Raw genomic sequence first — 27,393 nt, forward strand, 5'->3', positions numbered from 1 at the left:
GAAGAAAAGAGAAAGAGAATGAGAATGAGAATGAGAATAGTGGTGCTTGCTCGTTTTCACGTCGCTTCGTCTCATCCGCACACGGGTTGCACTATTTTTAGCCGTGCCCGTAATTAATGCCCCGGTGTGGCACTGGCTTATTTCCTCGCTGTCATCTAATATTTTCAGAGATTAACTCTGTTTGCCGGTGCGCCGCTCGTTGGCTGAATTAACCGGCTGATTTATTTGTTTTTCATCTTGAGCTAGACTCTTCACCCTCTCCTCTTCACTCCTCGAATTCACCCTCTGATCCCACCCCTAACACCCCCTCTAATACCATTCTCTCTCTCTCTTTTTTTCCTCAGCCAATCGAAAGCAAATCACACGAGGAGATTTTTTGTACACATTTTACTTTTTTAAAAACGTCTAACAACGATCGGTTTCTTCTTAGTTTTGTGTTATCATACCAAGCCAATAGTAACACCACTAATCTTAAAACCAACCTTCTAAGACTCTAACTGATATCATTTATTATTATTCGGTTTCACACAAACATACAGTTCGTTCTGAAAATATCTAACGTCATTTTTTAGTATAATATTTATATTTTATTTTATTTTTCTAAGAATTTTTAATGAAGTATAAAATTGAGTAATTAAAAAAGAAAAAACCTTCGTACAGAAATAAATGCAATATAAAATAAATTGGTATTTTCGAGAAGGATTTAAGAAACGTGGACAATTTTTGACTGCAAAGAGGAAAGAAAGATTAATGAATGGAAAACTTTCGAGTTTTGTACTTCGAGTTGTTCTTGATAAAAAAAAGAAACAAACAATCAAAAGATTATCTTGTTTGTTCCAATTAATAATAAAAAAACGTAGAACATATTATTGTGACACTTGCGCCAGTAAACCATGGGCTATATTTTAGCGATTGTTTTCCTTTATTATCACGCGAAAGAAGAATGAAAAATAAATTAAACAAATAATTTTGTACTTTAAAGAAAGTCATAAGACAAAAATATATTAAAATAATGATAAAATATAAATGAATTTTTTTGTGTGTATTCCTATTTTTTGTAAAAAAGAAACTATATATCATAAAATGTATAGTACGCAGCAGCGGTTTTTTTTTCATAGCTTCGAAATTAAGAAAGTTTGTTTGAAGTTGGTTAAAAATTACTTCGTAGTATTTTTATAGTGATAAGGGTTAATTTATTCGAAAAGATACGCACTTTTTTAATGAAAAAGCAAAGCCCTGAATTTTCGTTAAATAAATAATTATAGGATTGATATATCGTGTCTCGTAAATATGATAACGAATGAAATTGTGATTTTTCGTCAAAATAATCCAATAATTATCACGATGACAGTATTTTGTAAAACGTGCACAATAGATTCGACAACTATCGCAAAAGTTTCAAAAACTGGAATGACAGAAGGATATGTCACAAGTTTTTTCTCCTGATTTTTCGTCCTTGCAGTTATATCATCGTATTCTTTTTTATGATTTTCAGTTTTAAAAAATCGAATTTTTGGAGAGAAATCAAGCGAATTCCACGCTTTTTTTTTAAATATTTAGGAAGCTTTTAATCGTACTTAAACGTCAACCAAACGTATATGTACTTTTTCTGACTCTATTCTAAATATAATATGGACGTTTCGAGTGACGTTGCGTTTAACAAAACACACCCTCCAAAATATAAGCGACTATATAATGGAACAACGTGATTGACTTTTATGCCGAAAAAAAGGAATTTATTTTTTAGCCACACGAAAAAATATACAAATACGCTATAATGCACATAGAATATTTATATATTATAATTTATACACAAAAATATAAATTAATTTCTTTAATTTCGATCAATTATAACTAATAATACTTAATATTTACAAAATTTATTTCGATTAAAAAGTCACATGTATAATTTATATTAATATAATTTAGGATTTATTTCAAAATCATCGTAATTTTAAAAGTTCAATTATTTCTTTTTTTTTTTATAAGAATAAACGAATTTTTTATAATGTAAACGAATTTTCCAGACAATTCAACCCATTGACCATAAAACAAATACCAAATATTATAATAATAATAGTAATAATAAAATTTATTAACTATATATAATAATACGATGAATTTATTTAATAATTTGAAATATTAACTTTCTGTTTACATATTTCAAATTATTATATATATATATATATATATATATATATATATATATATATATATATATATATATTTGAATAATGTATTTATGTTATTAAGATTTATAATACAATCAGATGATATTAGAATATTATAAAATACGAATGTTATCATTCATTTCTATAATAAAGAATTGTTTGAAGATAACAAAAAAAAAAGAAATAGGATAGATCCTTTCTATCTTAAAAAGGCCGTGCACGTTCGAGATTTGTTCGCTGACAGACCCCGTACATCGACCTATCGCGACGAAGATGAAGAGCATACACGAATAAATTCGTCGTATCTATAGTCTTACGATGAATATAAATCTCGTAGGAGAAGGAGTAACCTCATCCAAATACTTTTCTCTATTTCAAAGGTGACGTCCAAGTACGGATCGATTTTATGTACTGTCATTGAACGTGTTATTGCATTCACAAATATTTGATTAACAAAATTTGAACATTGTTTTCGAGTTTAATCAATAGTAAAACCTTATAACAGAAGCAGTTTTAATTTGTAAAAGCCAATAATTAAGAATGAATTTTGAACAAAATATTTAATATGAAATTAACTTAATTTGAAACAATTTAACATGAAATTTAATATTTTGTAAAACATGATGTTAAATTTATAGTTTAATCGATAGTAAAATTAAACACTCATGGTTAATCAGTAATAAAGATAAAACTTTAAAAATTATTAAATGTTTAATATCTAATTAAAAGTTATAACGTAATATGATCGAATGAAGTGTATTTATCTGTAAATTATACGATCAAATACTATCTTTTAAATTATATAAAAGATTGAATATTTATAATACATAAATGAATCATTTTTATTGTATTATTATTAGAGTATACACAATAATTTTAATATAACATTTTGTTTAATATTGATTAATATAAAATAACGATGCAAACATATTTGTCCAACTTCTTATTGATTTCTTATTGTTAGTATAATCGATATGTGATGGTATCCCACAAGTTTCTTTATATTTACATAGAATCCAATCTCTCCACAAACATTGAACCATACCTAATTCAAGGGGATGTTTCTTTGGAATACCGAAAATGCGTCATCGGTATTCACAATCCGAATACCGAAGGGCACTTTCTAAAACTTTCTAAAACCATAAAAGAACGTGCTAAAACCTAAGTTTATACCTAAGGACCACACATCCTAAAATAGAACCCCAAAAAGCATCACTACCACTTGTGTTAGGAATCCCAAAATTCTTCTCATCTTCTCCTTTCACCTTTTTGTAATATTATATAAGGGTGACTACCTCTTTTACTCAATCGAAATTATTCTTGTATTTCTCTACCTCCTATTGCGTATAATTCCTTAAGAAAACTTTTAAAATTTATTAGAAATATCCTTTTCATTTTTTCGAATACTTCTACCGTAATATCACCTTGGCCTAAAAAATAAAAGCTGATTTTTCGGAATTTCTTTTTCTTAAAAACTAAAAACGCTATTAACATCATTTAACGATTCATGGAAAAAAATAAGAAGAAAAAAAGAATCTTCGTTTAATCAAAAATAAATTATCAATTCTCGTTTGAAACATTTCTTCGACGAGATATTACTACTTTAAGTAAAAGAGAATTTCTAATGTGTTGTAACGAAAGGACGAACGCGTATTTAAATAAATAATATTTATCATTAAAGAGAAAACGAAATGAGGATAGGTGGATTGTCGAGTTTTCGTTTATGAGGCTGTTTATTAAAAAGTACAAGTTGATTCGGCAGAGAAAAGTGGTCTCCTTAAACAACAACGAGCCACCATTTTCAAAAGCTTCGTTCGTGACGTCAACGTCGTCCTCGTCCTCGTAGTTTCGAGTAAATCGTTCTTTAATTATGCTAAACTTGATTTATCGAAAGCACTTTAAATTAATTTCGATACTCCTTCCTTCCTTCCTTCCATCCTATTCTATCTTATAGTCGGATGGGAAATGAATTTTTCTTCTTCGAAAGAAAACTCGAGGTTGTTGTAGCAGAGTAATTCCGACAGCATGGCGACGACGACGACGATGAACGTGTCGTCTTTTAAAACGTTTCATGAGAAATGTAGAAAAGTTAGAACTTCCCAGACGATTGAAAAACGTTACTTTAAACGAAGAACAACGATGGTATTTCACTTTCTTCACCACCACCTATTCATCCCTAACCCAACTCTCGTTACAAGCAACGAGAAAGAACAAAACAATTGTTTACTTTCAAACATTAATCTATATATATATATATATATATATATATATATATATAAACTAATTACCAATCCTGCGATCCATTTGTTATACCTATCCCGTAATTTTCCATAAAAAGAAAAGAAAAGAAAAGGAAAAAAAATGTAAAAAGAACAACACAAATGTTCATACTTCGGGTCAGCTTATTTTTCTCACAACGAGAAGATTACTACTTCCTCCTATTCCTTTAAACTCCTATATACGAAAGAAAAAGAAAAGTAAAGAATAAGGGAAAATTTCGGTTTGCCAATCGTGCCAATAAAAAAGAATTATTTTCCCCTTCTTGAGGGGGCGGAAAAGAAAACGACAGAGGTAATGGCGTAATTTAAGGCGGTGTTTGACTAAACTTCGTCCTAAAATATTCACGAGAGGATCCCGCACTTGGTGCTAAGAAGAATAAGAAAGACAGAGATGGAGAAAGAAATCAACCGAGAAAGAAAAAAAAAAGAAAGAAAGATATTGACGCACACATATACAGAGAGAAAGAGAGAGATAGAGAGAGAAAGAAAAAAAGAAAAAGGGAAGGGAACATCGATGCGTTTACACTTCCTTCAAGTTCTTTCTATTAGGGAAACTCCCCCTAATGAAAGTGCTTCCTTCGTGCGAAGCTACGTAGAGAAAAAGAGAAAAAGAGAGAGAGAGAGAGACACCGGTTCAACTTATACCGAAGCTAAGGGATTTTCATTGCTAGAAAAAAAGAAAAGAAAAGAAAAAAAGAAGGTTATTCTTGCTTTAACATTGCGAAGTAAGTACACATATACAGCTTGCATCTTTTTCCGCATGCGGTAGACATCGTATTGCAAAAAAAAAAATGAAAAAGAATGAAGAAAATAGAGAGAGAAGGGTGAAAATAAAAGAATGTAAGAGAGAGAGAAATAGGGGGTAAAGGATAGGATGATGAGCATGAGTAGGGTTTGTAAAGGGGTGGTGATGGGTGGGTGGGCGGTTGGAATAGTCGATCACTTCACCTTGGCAACGATGCCGCAAGACTTTCATGCTGACAAAAATAGAATAAGTGTACCTACGCAGGACGATGAGCATGAGTAGGGTGTGTAAAGGGGTGGGTGGGCAGTTGGGATAGCCGACCGCTTCAGCTTGGCCGCAGGTGCCGCCCGACTTTCATGCTGACAATAATGGAACGAGCGTACCAACGCAGCCGGGAACGAGCGTTTTATTGGGAGAATTAAGAGCCTTATCGTGGCTTACACTTTAATTAAGAGGCCCGGGTGATTACAAAATTGTTATTGGCGGTCGTCCTAGAATGTTCACCGTGCGGTTATCAACGTGGGAGTAGAATTAAGAAGGAGGACGAACTACTACGACGAGACAAGTAACACACGTCCCCTCTGAGATTTCTCCTTCTTCTTTTTCTTGCTTTTCTTTTTTCTTTTATCTATTTTCCTCTCTTTCTCTTTTTGTGTGAGTAGTAGTTCTGGGTTGCGCGGCATGCAATCAATTTGTCATGGATTATCGTTCGTGGATTAGCTAAGCTCAGAATACTGTAGAGAAACGAACAAAATGGGGATCTTTTCGGAAAAATTCTCTGCCAGAAGTGTCCTTTTCCTCTCTCTCTTTTATTCCTTTTTAGATTTTTAAATAAAAAAGAAAAACGTTTCTCTTTTTTTTCCTGCTTTCTCTTTTTCTATCGAGTTTCGTTTAAGTGGTAGTAAGTTAAATAATAAGTAAGAAAAAAAAATACCTTGCGTGAGAGGGGAATTATTTAGCGAATAATAATTAAATTAATGATAAACAATTCTATTCGTAATGGTATGAATGATATTAAAAATTTATAATTAATAATAGAATTTGTAAAATGATTTTTCAATTTAAGGAAATATATACACTGATACATTCCATTTACATGGTAAAAAAAAAAAAAAGAAAGAAATATGAGTTATAAAAATATTGAAATTGGATTAATAAAAAAAAAAAGAAAAAGAATTTCAGAAAACAAAAATAAATAATATTTCGTGTGACGAAATCTGGTGTAATAAATTAAATTATATTTTATAAAAAAAAAAAGAAACCTATATTTATTTGACCGCATAGAAAAAGTATCGTGTAAATGGAGGTATGATTTACAGAGCGTCAAAAAGAAAAAAGAAAAAGAACTCGCTTTTAAAAAGTATCACATAAATGGAGTAACGTGTGTTTATATAACGAAAATGAATATTATTTGAAATATCAATCGAAAAATTTTAATCTCCAATAAATGAAAAGTAAATACCAATCCATATATATATAGTACGAATATATACTATATATAGATATATATTATTTTTTCTGATTTATTATTTTACAATGAATTTTCTTTCCCGACACATGTTACGTCACAGTTTACGTGATTAAAGTTTCATTCAATGGAATTGAAATCAGGAACGAAGTATAATATTTCACAAAGATTCCTTTATTTCTTCCCCGAAGCAATATCATCGTTATTATGAATCATGTCAATGAAAGGCGATACACTATTCTTTGTCATTGTACCGTTATCGTAAAGCAAATAGGTACTTCGATAACGGTGCGAGTCTATCGATAGAAGAAACCAACTTTCGTCGTCTTCGTCGTCATCGTCTCGAGTTCGCGCATTTCAACTCGAACGCGTTTATTTTACACAGAGATAAAATTTACGACAGAGTACCATGATGTCACCAGCAACTCTATCTTTCTTTATCCCATTTTTATTTTTTTAATATAATTAACAAATATATAATAAATTTATATAACATAACAATTTATTAATAAACTATTATTATATTTAATAGTATATAATAATAATAATATATAATATGATACACAGTGAAAGACCGAAATTGGAAAATATCATGATTCACATGATCGTTTGTCAACACATACCAAATATGTCGGTGAAAGAACGAATAATTGGATTTATTCTTATACATTAATATTTCTGCCATACACCAAGCGACCATATGAATCTTGACATTCTCCATTCTACGGTCTTTCACGGTAACATTTATATATACATATATAAATTTTCAAACATTAATACAAAACACAATTTCCTACTTCTTTTAAAACAATAATTCCATTTAATGAACCATTTATAAAAATTCGTTTAACGAACAAATAATAATATATTATATTATTTAAATATTATAAACAATATTCCTATATACATATAAGTAAATAAATATTATTATTGCAAAAAATTTGTTATCGAACAAAATCCTATCGTGTGGCGAAATAAAACGACAAAGAAAAAAAGAAATAAAAATAATAAAAACAAAATATAAAATATGAACCAATGAAGATGTGTAGAGACGATCCTTCGAATCATGATGATGATGATGATTGCAAATGTTGGACCGTAAACGTTGGATAAGATAACAGAGAATCTTGAAGAGGAGGATGAGGATGACATTCGGAAATGCGATCGAGGCTCGCGTGTTATGCGATTCCACGATCCGTGAACACGACAATTCATCCCTCTTTCCTTTTTATCTTTCTCTTTCTCTTTCTTGCATATAGTGAGATGCCTTTTCTCTATTTCTTTTCTTCTTATTTTCTCACTTATGCAACCGATCGCGAGACTACACGACGACAACGACGACAACGACGACGACAACGACCTATCGTTCTTGGTTCTTACTCTCCCTACCCCCTCCTTACTCCACCCCATCACCCTTTTACTCCCTCTCACTCTCCTCTCTCTCACTCTTTCTTTCTCTTTCCATTCGTGTCAGCACCTAGATGTAAATCGAACCCTCGTATATCAGATGCGAAATGCTGACACCGCTCGTGTGCTACCAAAGAAGAGGGGAAAAGGGTAAGGGCGAGAGAAAGACCGGATAAGAACCGTTCGAGTGTGTTGACCTATGGGAGCCGACAATTTTTTCGTCGTCGACATGATCCTTGAATCTCTCTCTTTCTCTCTTTCTTTCTTTCTTTTTTCTCTTTCTTTCTACACTACACCACTTTTATTGTACTCTTTCTCTTTTTTTTCTTCTCTTTTTTTTTCTTAAATCGTATACCATACTTTTACCATTTTCTTTGATAAAAGCTCTACATACTATTCTACCAAAGATTTTTTTTTACCTATTTCTTTTTTTCTATTTTTCTCTCGACTTCATTTTATTCATTCGCGAATGTATAAATGATATTATATGTATATATATATAGTACGGTGTTGAAGTTCATTACAATGGTAATCGTGATATACTTTATTTGCTTTTTAAATTAATGATTTAAACGAATCAGTAAGACAAAATTCATGAAAAATAAAAGTTAGTTTAATTTAATGTGTGTTAAAGGATAATAAGAAATTTTATTATTTATATTTGATACTCGTTTTTTGAAGGAAAATATTTTTAAAAAATTTATGTATGATTTAAAAAAACTATGAGCTAGATATATCAAAGAAAAGAGACTGATGTTTATGTTGATATTAATAATAAAAAAGAAATTTAATTATTAAATTCAATATCTTTTTATTTTATACAAAAAAAGTTATATACATATTTGTATTTATATATAAATAAAGACATTTTTTAGTTTCGTTTATTAAATATTAAATGAACGATTAAAAAGAATTTAAAAAAAAACTAGTTAAATTAAATGAAAATATTACCAAAAAGCAGAACAAAAAAGATTAAATAAATATAAAATTCCTTTTTTTCTTCAAAGGAAGTATTATGTTTACATGCATATATATATATGTGTGTGTGTGTGCGTAAATGTATGTAAATTTATATATAAATATATATATCTACGTATACACAAAGACATTTTTGAGCAAATAATTTTCCTCTTTAAAGCTTTGATCATTTTTCGAGATCGAAAACGTCTTTGGAAGATTACTCGTCTAGAGAATGCTAAAGCGGAACGGAACGCGAAGTAAAAGATAGCTCGGGCAAAATCACAAAGACAAAGAGGGAAAGAGATGGTTGGAGCTATAGGAAAGTAAGCAACCATCCAAACACCCACCCACCCAACCAACCAACTAACCAAGGAAAGAAAGATGGTAAAAACGATGTAAGGTAAGAAAACGTCAACGAGACTAGACCATGGATAGGCTGGCAGTGTACGTCGAAATTAATTCCAAGATACTTCAAGACCTACTGAAGGAAGGGATGGATACTTACTGAAGTAAGAAATATAAAAAGAAATAATAACACAGTGAAAGGACAGGGATAGAAAACTCGGTAATATAACGTAAGATATAAATATTACCTCACGAGTTAGAGGTAACGTACTATAATAAAAAGTATGAACAGGTTTGGATCGTTATATTATACTCGTGTACCTAGAGACAACATAAAGTTAATTTAGTTGTCAAGTTTAAGGCTCACAATACCGGAGCAGCTTGAACGTGAGCTTACGCAAAACTATCTGCTTCTTCTAAAGGATTGACACCTGACCCCATTAACTGGCTGCACTTTAATACCACACATGCCATGTTTATCTCTCTCTCTCTCTCTCTCTCTCTCTCTCTCTCTCTCTCTTGTATCGCTTGTATTCTTTCTTAATTTTCTTTTTTTGCCTTCTCTCTTCTTCTTTTACGTCTCTTCCAACTGCTGCTGCTGCTGCTGCTGTTGATGTTGCTGTTGCAGCTGCAGCTACAGCACCAACAGCAGAACACAGCATACAGCAAAAGTAACGAGGGGTTCTCGTTCGAGGAGGAATCCGGTCGTAGCCGCTCTTCTCGTGAAAATGTAAGTACGAGTACGAGTACGAGTACGAGTATGAGTATGAGCATGAACACGTGCACGTTTTTACATCGTCTTATCGTAAAGGAAAAAGGTAAGGTAAACTTTAATGATAACGTGAGCTCGTTCTTCGGTGTGTAATATAAATTAAAATGTCTTTAATAAAACGATCGGAAAGGATTCTCCCACTTTTATCTGTTCCGTTGTTGGTAGTTCAAAACACACGTAGAAGAAGATAAGAAAATAAAGTAAACGATGTTAAGGCTTATTTTTATAAGATTCTTCAATTTTTGCTTCGAATATAAATGAATATTTCGAGATGTTTTATATACTAATTATTAAAATTTATCTTTTAACAATTTTTATTTTTCTAAAGAAATATTGTGGTAAAAAAATTTTTTTTTTTTTTAAGAGATCCTCGATCATTCAATAATGACCTTGTTGAAAAAAAAAAAAGAATAAACTAAAAATTCTCATCGAATACAAACTTCAAATAATTATTCAGCCAATCGTTACTTTCACGAGAGTTCTTTTCGTTATACAAAAAGTCGATCGATCGATACTCGAACGATCTGAATAGCAATTAAAAATGAAATTTCAATGGTGATTTATGTATCTACTTTTGCAAACGTAGCAATTAAAAAAGAAATAGTCGTAGAGAATCGATTTGAAACGATAGGTGATAGTTTTGTTTCAAATGTGATAAAAAATATTAGGAAGAAAAAAAAAACAAAGGAGGAAATAAACTCGACAGTGCCAATGTGTGTGTGTGTGTGTGTGTGTGTGTGTTATTTTAAAGTGTTAATTTAATTAATGCATGAAAACCTTATGTTTTACAAGAAATTACTAGACATTTTTCAAAGTAATTATATAAAAAGAATTTTTTATTATACACTTAAGCTAATTATTTAAATAAATAACTTAGAAAAATATGAATTCACGAGAAGCGAGTAATAAAGTATAAGATTAAAATTTGATCCGTTTTTAAATTCTCCTTTTTTTTCGTTTATTTACGATTCTCGTAGTTATCCGTTATAATTTATATAATTTTCTGATTATAATTATTTCATGGTTTAATTGGTTATTTCATGAATTAACGGATATAACGTTTTAATGATAACATATAAACATACATAATTAAAATATTTAAATTCCTTTCTTTAAATTCAATATAAACATTTTAACGATCGTACTATATATATATGTATATATACATATGTATATTTCATTGATAAAATTTGATAATTAAATATACATACATGTACATACAAATAAGTACATACCTGAAATATTAAAATTTCATTTTCTCGATGAGATTATTTCGAAAACCAATTTTCTCCAACAAGAAATATACTTCAATGATAGAGAAAACATCGATCGATTAAATGTTTTTATTAAAAATATAATACAAACGGTTTAATAGAAAAAGTGTTGTTATTACTGATAATTCGAAGAAATGAACTACAAATAGAGATCGAATGTTTACAAAAACACAATAACTCTGGAACGATGATCAAAGCAACAGTTCTCGCCATTATCGAGTAATTAATGTAAGTAAAGAATTTTATAAAAATAATTACATACACATTACACATTCTAATTAACAATACAATATAAACATATAATAATTATTTGGCTATGTTTACTTGTTATATATATTTATCCAAATATAAATATTATATAGTATTATATATACATGAAATATTTAAAATACTATTCGATTTAATATATCGAGATGTCGAGATTTTAGAAAAGCTACTTTCTCACGATCGACGAACTCGAAAACGGGCACTTGACGGCCGTGTAAAACACGCACCATGTGAGCGGTTTTAACATTTGCGAGAGAGGTAAAATGCGAAATATACGAGAGGAGGAGTGTGGCGAAGCGAAGTGAAGCGTATCGAAGAGGGGAAAGTTCGAGTGCACGAGTGAATACATAGGTACATGTACATATATATACTATATATATACATATAACCTACTGTACGAATAGGTACTATGCTTTTCGCGATTTTAATGTAACGCGCATGTACCGAAATAAGTAAAGTCAGGAGACTCGTATGAACGTGGCATAGATCTCAGACTCTGTACCATTATTTTGACCTGAACCTATATAACTATATATATATACTTTATAAGTCCTATGTTTTGTATATAAGTGACCGAGTTTTAAGCATTATTCACATACATATATAACAGCAGAGATATAGAAAGACAACTCGACAAGTACTTGTGTCGAGAAACGTATGATTGAATGAACTATAAATTATAATTGATTTCGTACTACAAATGTTAAATATATGTATGTATACTTATGTGATACGAGCGAGTTCGTAATAACATTCCTAAACTTTCGTTCTTTTATCATACACAAATTTATGTGTATGTCATATACATATAGATATACATAGAAAGGATAAAATTTCCTGGAAGTAAAACCATTATAGATTTTTTGTAACTTCTTTCAAAAATCATTTTTATTCGATGAATCATAAATTCAATTTTATATGTATGTCGTATAGGAAAAGGAAAGGTGCAAAAATGCGATATGGTCACTACTCCTACCATGAGAGTATACTACTCAAATATATATTTCTTTTGATAAAGAATGAAAAAACGTAAGTCATATGTACTTAATGATCGAAATGACTCACCGAGTAGAGTCTCCAACTCAAGTAGGCTCTTTAGAAATAAACATAAAGATAAGAGTGCTCAATGAAACCGAAAAAAAAAGTTGATTAGAAGATTCTTTTTGCAGTAACTGGGTACATGAAAATAAAATTGTTTTATAATTATTTGTAATTCGCTTGGACGATTCCGAATAACTGAAGTTAGTATACGTACAAAGCAAAAATCGATATATCGCAAATCATATTAAATAATACACGTAGAATAACAAAACCAAATTATATAAATGTAAAAGATTCATGATCGAGGTGGTAACGAAACTACGATTGTTTGATTCAAATCCAGTAAAATATAAATTTCGGCTTTCAAGAAAAAAAGAAAAATTCAATTTATATTATATAAAGAATATTAATATTGCTATTTTATGCTATAAAATGTAAAAAAAATTTTTTGTCGAGATTTCAAATTTTCAATATCTCTAATTATATTTATTACATTTATTTCATTAGCAGCAATTTTATCTTCTATTGCTAGAATAGATTTTTTTTATATGCTTTTTAGGGAGAAAAATTCTAAAAGTTATTGGGTTGTCATCCGGAAAGTTCGTGCCGATTTTCAATAGATGGCATTAAAGTTCTTCTACTAAAAAAACCTAAAAAGTTCTGGAAAGACAAAATTTTGAAGTAATTATATTATTATATTTTTTTATAATTATTTTATAATTAAAAAACTTAAATGGGATTGCATTTCAATCTTCCATCAAATTCGGCACGAACTTTAAGGACAGCCCAATAAATAAACGTCAAAAATATGTTTTTTTTCTTTTTGGCTCAATGTATATTCAATCAAATTGAAATTAGAAATAATGTTAATAAAATTCAAAAATAACTAATGTAAAACGTTTGAGCCTTTTTTTCGACATCGTTCCTTTTCCCATTACGTTGTGGGAATGTTATAGTAAGTAGAGCTGAGATTAAAATGAATTTAAAAAGAAAAAAGATTTATTATATTATATATATTTCAAGTTTGTATAATAATAATAATTATTATTATTTTCTAATATTTTTTTAAAAGAACGGTATCATACGAACAAGCTTGTCGATGTTGTTTTACATAGATTTAAAAGGCGTTTACGTAGAATCGTTGAAAAGCAGAAAATTTATGATAGTTGTGTGGCGTGCGAACGAATGAACGAACGAACGTTTTCGTCATCTTGGAGGACGATCAATAATCCTAATCAGTGGCAAGTGGTGAGTTTCCGCGGAGAGAGCTCTCTGCTACGAACCGGAAGCTACAAGAGAAATACTTTTTGCAGCGGCAGATGTCGCACTCTTGGATGGAAGACGTGCGACGAGTTAAAATACGATCGAAGAGCACGTGTCTAAGGAGAATGAGAGAGAAAGAAATAGAGAAGAACCCATGCTTTCATAGTAAAAAAAAAAAAAAAACTAGACACGTTGACCGAATCTCAAGAAAAAGATAGGTGCTAAAAAGAAAAATGAGAAATTTAAATGTCATCGTTTACACGTTACTCATCTCATCTTTATCCAATCATTGATTTATTTAATATCTTGTGTGTATATGTACATGATAAAATACACACCTATAGAAGAAAATATTAAATATAAATATAGTTTCTTTTTATTTTAATTATATTCAATTACTTATATATCGTATTAATTAAGAAGTTTATGTGTTACACATTATACAGGTGAATTTTTTATCGATTATTGATTATTTCAATAAACTGTTTACAAATAAAAAAAATCTAAATATAAAACAAATATTTTCACTATCGTTAATTATTTATTCGATTTGAATTATTTCTAATTAAAATACGAATTATAAAACAATACGAAATATCGAATATTTTTCTATATTTAATTTTTGCTTTAATTACACTATAAAATAAAATTGTACGGAAACGATTAAAATAACGCGATAGAAAACGAAAAAAAAATAAAAATAAACACGATAAAAAAGCAAAGAAAAAAAGCATCGTAGAAGGAAAAAAAAACAAAAAAGGCAAACAAGATGATAATTTTTCTTTCTCTAGGATTATCTTTCTCCTGACTTATCTTTAAACATTTTAAAGCGTTCAAAAACGGGAAAGTATATTTAGTACAATTTTACGAGAAGATTCGAAGTACGAGCTGAAAACTTTATATTTCCATTTATGCCAGTTAACGAGTCTGCTAGCCGAACATTTACGGTTTCCCCGTCATACACGATAACGACTTGCGGAAAAGCAGTTTGCTCTTGCACTCTCCCTCTCTTCTATATATTACTCTCTTTCATCCTTTCTCTCTTTCTCTTTCGTCAAGCTTCGTCAATAAAATGCCTAATGTCATATTTTTGGCACCGAGAGGAAGTATCTCGCGAGCGAGACTGGACAGCTCGCAATTGGATCCAATATCGCCATTATTACGTGACCACACCCCCTCCCCCCACCATCCAGCAGCCACCAACCCCTCCGTACCTCCCTTTTGCCTTCTTTTTCCAACGACTCCGGAAAAGTAAGGTCCGAACGAGTCATAAAAAACTTGATGGCAAGTTGACTCTCTCTTTCTCTTTCTCTTTCTATTTCTCTTTTTATCTTTCTCTCTCTTACTCTTTCAGTTATCTATATACTATGGCTGTTTTCCGGCTATTCTTGCACCAGCTTTGCAATAATATTCTATTTGACCGCGGAAATCTACCCCCACTCCCCTTGATGATCTATGCCGGGGTATTAATTTCTATGAGAAAATTCTTACGATTATGGTCCCCCCCCCCGGTAATAAAATTCCGATGAAAGAATTTAAAAGAATGATAAAATAAATATAGAAATACACGTTTTACTTTTCTATCTATTTAATGAATTTTATTTTATAATTTTTGTCATTTTTTTTTTTTATTCACCGTTTAATATCATAAACGTTCTCCCTCTCTGCTTTTTTTTTTATTCGTTTGGGTCCCATTACATAGATACGATAAGGCTAATCTATCTAATGTAATTAATTTAATTTATTTAAGGAGAGGTCGAAGTATCATTTTTGTTTATCTATATTTACATTCTTATTATTCTGCTTTAAATTTTTGATGCACCGTTTATTTCACAAGTATTCTATTTTAATTTGTCTTTATGAAATAATATAATAAAGTTAATATATATATATATATATATATATATATATATATATATATATATATATATATATATATGCAATTAATTTAATTTATTTTTAAGTAAGAGTTGAAATAGGTGTATATCTCTGTTGTATAGTATCAGTATCACATTTTTTTTATATATTTTTTTTTCGTTATTTTGATGCGTTGTTTATTACGTAATTGTTATCTTATCACATTTTTTTCCATTAGTTGGATATAATAAGATTGATCTATCTATGTCAGTCATATTCAAATTGCGACCAGACATGAATTTACATTTTTTTTTTTTTAAGGATAACCAAAATTGATTGACAGTAACTTGACCATCACCACCACCATCACCCTACGACCCTTTGCCGACGACTGGATAGATTCCCCTTATAAATACAATATTTAAAATACATTCATTGTTTTCAAACCTGATGACCTTTTTATTCATCGATTTTCAATCGGCACCAATGTGCTACTCACTTTATAAAATAAAAAAATATAAACATGTGCAACTCACGAAAGAATAAGGTTAAATACTTTTGATCTAAATAACTAATTAAACATTAAATTTACAGACATTTTTGTATCCCTGTTAAATTGATGGGTAAAGGAAAATACGTATTTAGTGGTGTAAATCAATAGAAAATTACGAAATTAGAAAGTATAAGTTAAAATGGTTTTGAGATATATATGTATATATTCGTATCGTTCACTCAATACAAATAAACAAAAATTATTAGAAATTAATAATAATAATTTTTGATATTTTGTATATAAAGTTTGAACTCGTCTAATTGACAGAATTTTGTATAAACCTAATGTTAAATTTATTTGAATTTAAAGTATTTCCGTTATTTTGTAATTAAGTTTGTAAAAAATTTGTAGATAAATGTCTATATAATTTTAATACTAATTTATATCTAATTTAATCTCTATTGTTTATTTTATTTCAATTTTTTTTTGTAATATGAAAAAAAATAATATAATTCGACCTTTGATATTTTCAACATCTAGCTTTAATTTACAAATTAACATGAATGAAGGTGAATAGTCGAGATTTAATTCGACCTCGTTCTCTTGTATTTGAGCATAATATGTAGTAGTAGCATTTGTGAAGAAGAGAAGAGAAGAAAAGAGAAGAGAAGAGAGGAGATGAGAGGAGATGAGAGTAGAGAAAGAGAAGAGAAGAAAATACACGTGACAGATGTAGAAGACGACGGCATATGATATTAACACGGACGGCATTTAACGTCGCATTTCATAAATTACGGGAGCCATTTCTAGCTTGACGATATTATGGTTTATGTTGGTCGAAAGTTCGCGATGTGTTTTTTCAAATTTCACAAAAAATATTAAATTTATTATAATAACACATTTTTCATGGTACAAAGTAAGGGCAGGAAGAGCTTCGATCGTCTGATATTTATGATTTTTATCAAACAATATTTTTTATTTTCATGACATACTTTTCATTTCATATAAAAACAGAACATTCATTATACATATATATATATATATATATATATATATATATATATATATATATATATATATATATATATATATACATAAGATACATTCGTGTCATCGTAATATTTTCTAAAATAAAGAAATGAAAATGTAAGCAAGCTCTAAAGCGTTCGTTATTATTCATAATTAAAAATGTAAAACCCTTTGCATTCTAACTTTATGTAGGACAATTGATCAGCAATTCAAATTTCATTTTCTTCGACAGAACTTGTGTTTTGCGTGTTGACTATAGAGATTTTACAATCTAAAGATAATAAAGGTACAAATTATATAAGACGGGTTATAAAAGTGTTTAATATTTTTTCCTTGGAATTTGTTTTCATGAATATCCAATTCGGGATGTAAGTATAGAAAAACCTATAAAACGCAAAAGAGAATTAAGAATAAATTTAAATGCTAACCCCTCCATTCCATTAGTAATGTCAAACAAAATAACAAAATAAATCCTACTCATACATCATCTTCGAAATAATGAAAAGTATATAAATAAGAATCTCGTAATAGATACGACGACTTAGAATACCCCATGGGCAACGAGCGAAGAATTTAAAATAAAACAAAAAAAAATTTCAATTTAACGAGTAAATTTAAAAACACTTCTTTGGTAATTAAAAAATCAATTAATATAAACTATCATCATAATATAACCATTACAATTTACAACTTTTCGACGAAATGAATGAGGGAGAATATCATAAATAGAATCTCGGGTAATAGATACGCGACATGTATATATAAATAAAAAATAATAATAATAATAATAATTAGAAAAAAAAATCGATTAGATGAAAATGGACGGGACTCTCTCTTGTCTTGTGTCAAAAAGGGCAAAAGCATCATTCCAAAGTCATCTCCGTGTTCGTTAGCGCGTTAACGAGTTTTTCTACTTCCTGCGTGTTCACACGCGGCGGCTGCCCCGGCACGGTTCTCTCTCGTTCAAAACCCCTCGAACACACGGGGCATATGACGCGTGAAAGCTTCACGTCGGTTAACGTTTAGAGTAAAACGAGGAGGGAATAATACTATAGAAAGGAAAGAGGAAGAAGAGGAACGGGAATGGGACTCTGGCTTGATGCTACGAGTGCCGGTGGTGTAGAGTCCGAGATAAATGACATTTCTGCGACGAAAGCTGCATGTCTAAAATCGTCGTCGTCGTCCTCCTCCCCCTCCTTCTTCTTCTTCTCCTCTTTCTTCTTCTTTTTCTTTTTCTTCTTCGTTGTAGTCGTCGTAGTCGTGTCGTACTTGTCGTTTATACCCATCTCTCTTTCTCACTGTTTCTTAATCCTCCTCTTACTCCCTCACTCACTTTCTCTTTCTCACTCACTCTCTCTCTCTCTCGTCTTTCTTAAATATTCTCTTACTCTTACTCTCTCTTTCTCTCCACCATTTCCTCCAAGAGTAATCCGTTTGTCTCCGTGTTGGTTATTTCTGGCAGATTCTGATGTCCGTACGCCATTACGTCGCGTACGCCTACGCAATATTTAGCCGAATCGTTCTTTACGAGGGTTGACTGTACTTTTCGGTAAAGAACATAAAAAAAAAGGAAAAAAAAAACAAAAAGAGAGAAAGAGAGTAATAGAAGACATTGACATCTTACTTTTCTCTCTTACATCGAATATAATCCTCTTCTCTTCTTGAACATCAATTGAAGAAGAACAAATATATCTCTATTTTTCTTTTTTTTTTTTTTTTATTTCTTTCTCCGTTAAAGGAAATAAAGAAAGGGTAGTTGGGAGATGAGGGATAGGGATGATCCCCCTCTCTCTCTGCTATATAAAACAACGATCCGAGTAGAAAAAAAAGAAGAAAAAAAACGATGACGTTTACGTTAAGCTCGATAGAAACTGTACGATATGAGAGAGAGGTGGTTGGTTCCTAAGGTTCTTCTACGTTCTCGTATGGCTTCGACCTTAAAGTTTTTCTTTTAACAACTTAATTCGCAAGAGGGAAGAAAGAAGAAAAGGACTACTGTTTTCAGTGAGTAAAAGGGGTGATAGTGGAAAAATGCTAAAGAAAATACACGATCTCCGTAAAAATAAGAGAAAACTCGAGAAGAATACGTGAACGAAAATGAAGGACAGGTTAGTTTTTAAAACGAAAAAAAAAAAACACGCAATTCGTTCTCTTTCTTTATTTCTTTCTCTTTCTTTGTTTTTTTTTTCTTTTCTTTGGAATCCGTGGAAAGTAGTTTTTCGCAAAGGGCGCGAAAAACGAATGAAAAATGTCTTTCTTTCTCGCGTTTCGAATTTCTTCTTTTCCTTTTGTGTCTCTTTCTCTCTCTCTCTCTCTCTCTCTCTCTCTCTCTCTCTCTCTCTCTCCATCTCTCGTTCTATTTCTCTATGTCTCTATCTCTCTCTTTAGTTTTTTCTATCTCTATCCTTTTCGCAGGATCGCGTGACACGACAGATTGCAGACAGACGAAATAGCACGCGTTCGAAAAGTATTCCGGCGCCATGCGTGCAACGAACGTCTTCCTCGCTCGTTTAAAAAAATAAAAAAATAAAAGAAAGAAAAAACGTAACCAATAAAAACAAAAGCATAAGAAAAATAAGAATAAAAATAAGAAGAAGAAGAAGAAGAAGAAGAAAGTTATCTAGAGCGGTTAACTGAAATAAGCACGATGCCAAACTTTGGTGTCACGTCGAGTGAAATACCGTACCGTAAAACGTACGAAATGTCAAGATTCTTCGCCAAAATTTACAAAACGTATCTCTTATATCTTTCTTCTTTTCCATTATTATTATTATTATTATTATATTTTCATTTTATAAAAAATTATATATTAACACATTCGCAACCGGCATATTTTTTCCTTTTTTAATACCGAGTACCGGCAAAAATTATGAATTATTTAAATTTATATTTAAATAATAAAATATAATAATATATAATAAAATATAATTATTTAAATATTATAAAAATTTATTTATATTAAATTTTTAAAATTCAAAATGACATGAATTACTCGTCAGCGGTAATTAGGAATAGAACTTGAAAAGACGTGAATTCACGTCAGCGGTCGCGAATGTGTTAATACGAACTAAATATTAATAAATTGACAATAATATGTTTTTATATGTATATCGATAAATAATAAAAATATATATTTGACGTGACAACATTTTATCGATCTAAAAAATATTTTCATGATATATCTTTCTCTCCTTCCTACCCCCTACCCCTATCTCACTCTTTCAATCTGTCTCTGTTTCTATTCTTCTCTGTATCTGTTCAATCTGTATCTGTCTCTATTCTTTCATTTATAAGACCGATACTAATAATTACTTTTCGTGCATATACATATGCACAACACAATCCTTGTGAATATTCATATTCGACGAATGTTCATGTCATTGAATATAATAATATATTTACATCGATCTCAAAACGGCCAATATAGTATATTTTTTCATCCCTGAATCCAGTAAATACATAGAGGAGAATAACAACTAGTATTTCATTGGACACAAGCCCCGCGGTCAACTAAAAACGATTACAATGAGAGAACGTGATCGAGCTATCAATAGCAACGTGTGTGTGTGAGTGGATGGTACGATATTGACCCTCGATTCGTCTCGCACACTCTTCCGACCCCCTTAACACACACACAACAGACATACATGTACACTAACACATGAATAGGTTCGTTTCATACGCAATTAAAGCGTATACTAGGCACTATTTACCACTCTCTCTCTCTCTCTCTCTCTCTCTCTCTCTCTCTCTCTCTCTCTCTCTCTCTCTCTCTCTCTCTCTCTCTCTCTCTCTATACGCCTCGATGAATGATGAGTTCCAACTAAAATCCATGAAACGAGCCCTTCCTTTTCTTTCTTACCTCTCTTCCACCCCCTACTCCCTATCTTCTTTTTTTCTCTCTCTCTTACTAACTGTACCATATGTAATCTCGGTATTTTCTCTTCTTTTTTTTCCTTTTTTTCTTTTAAATCCCTATCCCGATCGAACGGGATTTTAGGAAGGAGTAAAAAAAAAAATAAGTCTTCCCGGATCATTCCACCCTATCGTAGAGACGCGTTCGGGATAAGAAAAGGAAAAGGAAAAAAAAAGGAAAACCGGGATTTGTGTGTTACCGCTACACTACTACCGGCTGGAAATAATCTCGACGACGACGAGATGCATGGAACAATCTAAAGGGTGTCCATGAATTTAAAGCATAAAATTAACAATACGTTTAACGCGATTAATTATCGACGCGGTAAAAGAAAAAAGAGGGGAAAGATTATATTTCGATATTAACATTAATATTTTCGTTAAAATTATTTTACCTACGAGCGTACGTACGCGGTACGTTTTCACAAATTAATTCAATAAATTCAATTTTCGAATAATACATTTATATATGTATATGAATTACAATTTTCAACCAGTAACCATTATTTTAGTTAGTTTTTATTTTAAATTAAACAAATATATATAAATATCAATTCGTTTATGTAAATTAAACGAAAAGAAAAATCGACAACGTATAACATAAAAAAGAATAAAAGAAAACATTTATCTTATTAATATAATTTTTAATCTCCTCTTTTTAAAATCAATTGCAAATAAAGTCAAGTAGGCAGCTCTTCAATAAAAAAAAAAAAAAAAGAAAAAATTTTAACAAGAACTTCCATAAAGTTATTAACAAAAATTCGTACCATAACACGTTATACCTAAATTAATAATTAAACAATATTTTCCTCGAATCTTAATGAAAAGAGAAAAATTGTAAGATTCCCCTAAGGCCCCATTTCAGAAGCACCCTTCTTTCTATGCAAACTGCTTAATCTGCGACTGCCCATCGTATCATATGGTTCACCCTGTATTATATACATGCTCGTGTGGGTGACGCACGTGCGGAGATGTAAAAAAATAGAAAAAAATACAGTAAGAGAGAAAAAAGCATACGTGGAAAGACGATGGTGGATGGTCTCGTGCTCGAAAGAGGAATCGACTACTAAACGGGAATGGATGAGGGACGGTAAGACGAGAAAGATGAAACAACAGGGTGAAGGGAGAGAAAGAGAGAGAAGAGTACTGCTGACTGGTGGCAGGAATGCGTTAATGGGCTCATAGAGAGAAAGAGGGAGAGAGAGAGAAAGAGAAGGAAAAAGAAAAAGAAATAAAACCAAACGACGTACGACGTCCAGATGGCGAGTCGTTTTCGCGAAGATGCATTTTCTCAAGCAGAATGCAAGAAGCAACAAGCCCCGTTGATATAAGCTCAAATTGCACGCAACGTTGCGAAACGATATGAAGGTATCCCCACACACGAGCATATAACAAGTATTTACATTTTTTTGATATCTCTTTTTTAATAATATTTTAACGTTGATGGATATTCTTTCTTTTTATTTGCTTATTGATTTATAAAAGAAATTATGTTAAATTAATTCAATAAAATTTCTATATCCATATATAATTTTTATTTATTTCTATGAAATTATTGTGATTGTAATTATTTTATACAACGGTTTAAGGCATTCCAGATTTGTGAACAATTAAAAATAAGTATTTTATTATATTATTTATGATTTTATGAAAACAAAAGAATTTTCGAATGAACAGTTTTCTAAACTTTTTTAAGTTATATAATAATTTTCAATTATTTGAAGAGGCACGTGTAACGGTAAGATAATCTTTTGCAAAATGTAATAAACTAATGTGATTATTTTTAATTTTAAATTAGAAATATTATATATATTTTTTATTACGTTAATCAAACAATCTTGAAATTTTCTTTCGAATTCATAAAAAGGATATCAATAAATATACATACCTATACCTATGATATAAAAATAAAAAGAAGAAAAACAAGGAAAAATAAAAAATAAAATAAATACTTAAAGAAATCTTAGAAGCTCATTGATATGAGGAATCCCAAGGAAGAAGGATGTGAATTGCGTGAGAATCCTTTCGTCTACCGAAGCGAGCCCGTCTAGAAATTTTGATCTCGGTATATAAAATTCCTCAGGAATGGTATGCCCGCGCGTGGGTAACATTCATTCGCACGACCAGCAGCAGGACGATGATGATCGTGTATTAGGATATATATATATATATATATATATATACATGCACATATATGTGTATGTATATAAATACGTGGTAGAGACGTCCATGTAGAAAAAAAAGAGGAAAAGAAGAAGAAGAAGAAAGCTCAGCACAGGATCGTCCGGTTGGTTTCTTTATGATCTGCTGAAGAGCTTCGTCGTAGCAGAGACTGGTGGTGCATTGTGAGAACTCTTTCAAAAGGGGGAAGAAGGTATTGTAAAAAGAAAGAAAGAAAGGATGAAAAAAAAAGCAAACAAGAATGTCTAGTGGTAATAATAGTTGTAGTAGTAGTAGTCATGGTTATAGGTACTAGTGGGTTGTGATTGAACTCGTCGTTACTCGTTACTACGATCAATAGAACCGGACGGATCGTTGTGTAGAATTTATGGCATATTTCGTCTAACGAAATGATGACACGTCGACCACCGGCTACGAGCAGCCCAGCTTTCGAGACTTGTTGCTTTACTACTACCGAGTAAGAGATTATCTTTCTTTCTTTCATTCTTTTATTCATTCTTTCTTTTTCTTTCTCTTTTCTCTCTCTCTCTCTTTATACATATATATGTAGGTAATATACGTAACGTGCATGGAAGCGTGCTGCTAAGTAACGTATGCGAGACACTATACTTCGAAGGAACGATCCTCACCATATGCGTTTCTCTTTCTAAGTGATGTGAGAAAATAACGAGGTCTTGTGACCTGTCAACACTATCTTAAGATACGTACTCTCGTATGAATAACGTATATAACTAGAAGTATTTAGACGTAGCAATTAAATTCATACCTTTTTATAACAAATTAAATATATATATTTATAAAGTAATAATAAATCTGTGTATGTTATATTTCAAAATGTTATATTCATTATTTTTTATGACATTGGTCTATTTTCCAAACATTTACTGAATACCTTGACGAAAATAAGATACCCATTTTAATGGGATTAATTTAATTATCAAAACACTAGAATTAATTGTTATATTTAAGATATATTAATTTGATAAATCTGAATAAATAAGTAAAAGATATTTATTCAAGAATTTTCAGTAACTCGATACGAATTCGACAGGATTTTTGATACAAAAAAGATGTGAATGATTGTTATCTCTCTCTTTCTCTCTCATCGTCAGTGTAAATGGAGGACTAACGGAATGAAAATTTCATTCGATGTGATAAAAGATCCTACCATCCTATCCTTGAGGCTACTACGATAGTTACGGTATGACTCGTATAAACGAAATATTTTTACGCCCAGGGCAATGTTTGCCCGAAGGAGTCGAGGGTTGCAAAACCTTTTTCTTACTTCTTCTACTTCTACTTCTACTTCTACTTCTACTTCTACTTCTACTTCTACTTCTACTTCTTCTTCTTTTTCTTTCCTTTTATTTTCACATCCAAACCATCATCCACCCTTCTTCCTATTTCTCCTTACTATAGCGATTCTTCGCGAAAATACTTTAGGCACGAAGAGAAATGAAAAAAAGAAACGCGAGTGACCCTGGGAGTGTACTGGCCGCGTGTATTGCCAAGGGACCAAAGGGAGAAAGAGGACCAAAGGACATCCAAACCAATAGAACGAGGGATGCTGGCCTCTCAGCACGCTTCTAGAATCACTAATGTCAGCAATATCCTGTACACGTAGGCAAACACATATATACAGGAGAAATGGATGCGAAGTATTGCCATTGCTGGTAGAAAACTCAAATACGTATAAAGGTATAAGTATATGTGTATACGTTTTCTTTTTATCACTCTCCTTTCTTTCTTTCTCTCACACAAGAAAAGAGAACAACCACGTATATATTTACATATATATATACAGTCAAATCTTGGATTGCGAGTAACTTGGTTTACGAATGTTACGTAAAATGACAAAAACAAATTTTAATTTGATCAATGACCGGTATATTGCAATACGAGCAATACGACGAATACAATTGGCAAACTATAAACATATACTTATATTTCATATCATTTATACAAATATTTTATACAAATAATTGTTCAACATATTATCCAATTTTACATGATGTATTTTATTTTGTTTTTTATTTTTACTCTCCTATGACGAAATTCGAGTTTTGATATACGAATGCCTTTTGGATTTTTTTTTTCAACAAATTATACTCGCAAATCGAGGTTCCACTGTGTATATATATCTATATGTAGAAATATATGTGTACATTTCGCTATATGTATATAGAAAGTGTGTTTAAAGCCCTCGGCAAAACTGTGTGTGAAACTTGCAGCAAATATAACGATTTTAACGTGGGTAAAGTTCGTTGCAGATAGACACATTATTAAATATGAACGAGTCGTCAACTCAGACATTTATAGATGATATTGAAAATAAATCTCAATCATTTTGTCTCCACGATTTTTTTTTTTTAAATTCGCGTTTTGCAAATACGAACGATATAATATAAACGATCTCGAGAGAGAGAGAGAGAGAGAGAGAGAATTTTTTGACAACGACGATTTAATAAAGATTTTTATTTAAATGTTCATTAAATTTAAATGACCATTTTTCAATTTTAATTAATTTCTTCTCGTCGTTTCATAACGAAAGACTCGTTAAAAATGATTAATATCTCTCGACAATTCGTTGAACTAATAAGATTAAACGTATGTTAGCATAAATTAATAATAGAATTATTTACGAGTTATTAGGTTCGTACATGCAAAGAATAATACGAACAAGTAAGGTAATTAAATTCTTATCATAGTTGTGTACTATTTGCAGTAAATCAACTTACTGACTATTTTTCTACAATGAATCGTATTGATATCAGTGAGCTTGAAGTTTGGATACAAATTTCCCCACCCACCCACTCATTCAACCTCCCACTTTCTTTGGTGATCAAGGTGAAAACTCGACAACGGGCGCACCAAGCAATGATGGGGTTGGGTGGTGGGGGTGCATCAAACGAAATAAAAGCGCATATTTGTGTACTATCTGCACTAAATCAACTTACTCGCTATTTTTCTACAATGAATCGCATTGAGATCAGTGAGCTCGAAGCTGGGATAACAATTCCCCAACCCACCCACCCATTCGACCTCCCACTTTCCTTGGTGATCGAGGGGAAAACTCGACAACGGGCGCACCAAGCAACGATGGGGTTGGGTTGTGGGTGCATCGAACGAAGTTTCCGAGCGAACGCATTCGACGAAAACAATTCTCTTAGCTGCAAGAAAGAGTGAAAGAGAAAAAGAGAGAAAGAGAGAAAGAAAGATGGATGAAACGAAGCTCGGAAGCGCATGCTCGAACGAAGCAACGTTCTGAAATTTATTGCCACCCACTCGAGCCAATCAAACCGAGATTCTTGCACGGATAATCGAATCATGCATGTATTTGCATACGTTTCGTTGAAAATTTCGTTTGGTTCGATGTACCACGCCCGAAAGAGAAAGAAAAATAAAAAGAGAGAGAGAGAGAGAGAGAGTAAGAAAGGAAAAAAGATAGTTCTTCTGCGATCGTGTGTATGTGTAATACTCACAGATTTGATACTATATACATACATACATACATGCATATCTATATCTATATATATATATATATATATTATACATAGAAACGGGATTATTTTTCTATAGGGTGTTCCTTCGCTTCACTTTTATATACATACGTATATATATACATGTATTGTGTATGTATATCGACAAGGATGTAGATTGTAAACAGAAGAAACGAAAGTGACTCACCGTTCGCGAGGGGTAGTTCGGCTAGTGGCAGTAGCAGTAGAACTAGTAGCGACGAGGATGACGAAGACGGGGTGAATCTCCCTTTCCGACGCGGGAACGTCACTCCCTGCATCCTGAAACAGGCAAACAGACAAATTTATATACCTACAGTTATATAATATACATATATATAGATTCTTCTTATGTGTATATATATATATATATTACAGACATATCCATCGAAGTGGTCGTATATTCGC

General features: G+C 31.2%; 1 protein-coding gene across 1 annotated transcript in view; it reads right to left on the reverse strand.

Moving 5' to 3' along the window:
- The window catches only part of LOC107074205 (uncharacterized), a 57,115-nt gene that overhangs the window by 14,017 nt on the left and 15,705 nt on the right, over window positions 1-27,393 (reverse strand). The window contains exon 3 of the mRNA XM_089177386.1: window positions 27,155-27,267. Within this exon, the coding sequence (XP_089033512.1) occupies window positions 27,155-27,266 (112 nt within the window). The 5' untranslated portion in view covers window position 27,267. The remainder of the gene's footprint in view (window positions 1-27,154; window positions 27,268-27,393) is intronic.

Source organism: Polistes dominula, unplaced genomic scaffold, assembly GCF_049000335.1.
Source record: "Polistes dominula isolate Pdom_NZ unplaced genomic scaffold, Pdom_raw_medaka contig_20, whole genome shotgun sequence".
NCBI lineage: Eukaryota > Metazoa > Arthropoda > Insecta > Hymenoptera > Vespidae > Polistes > Polistes dominula.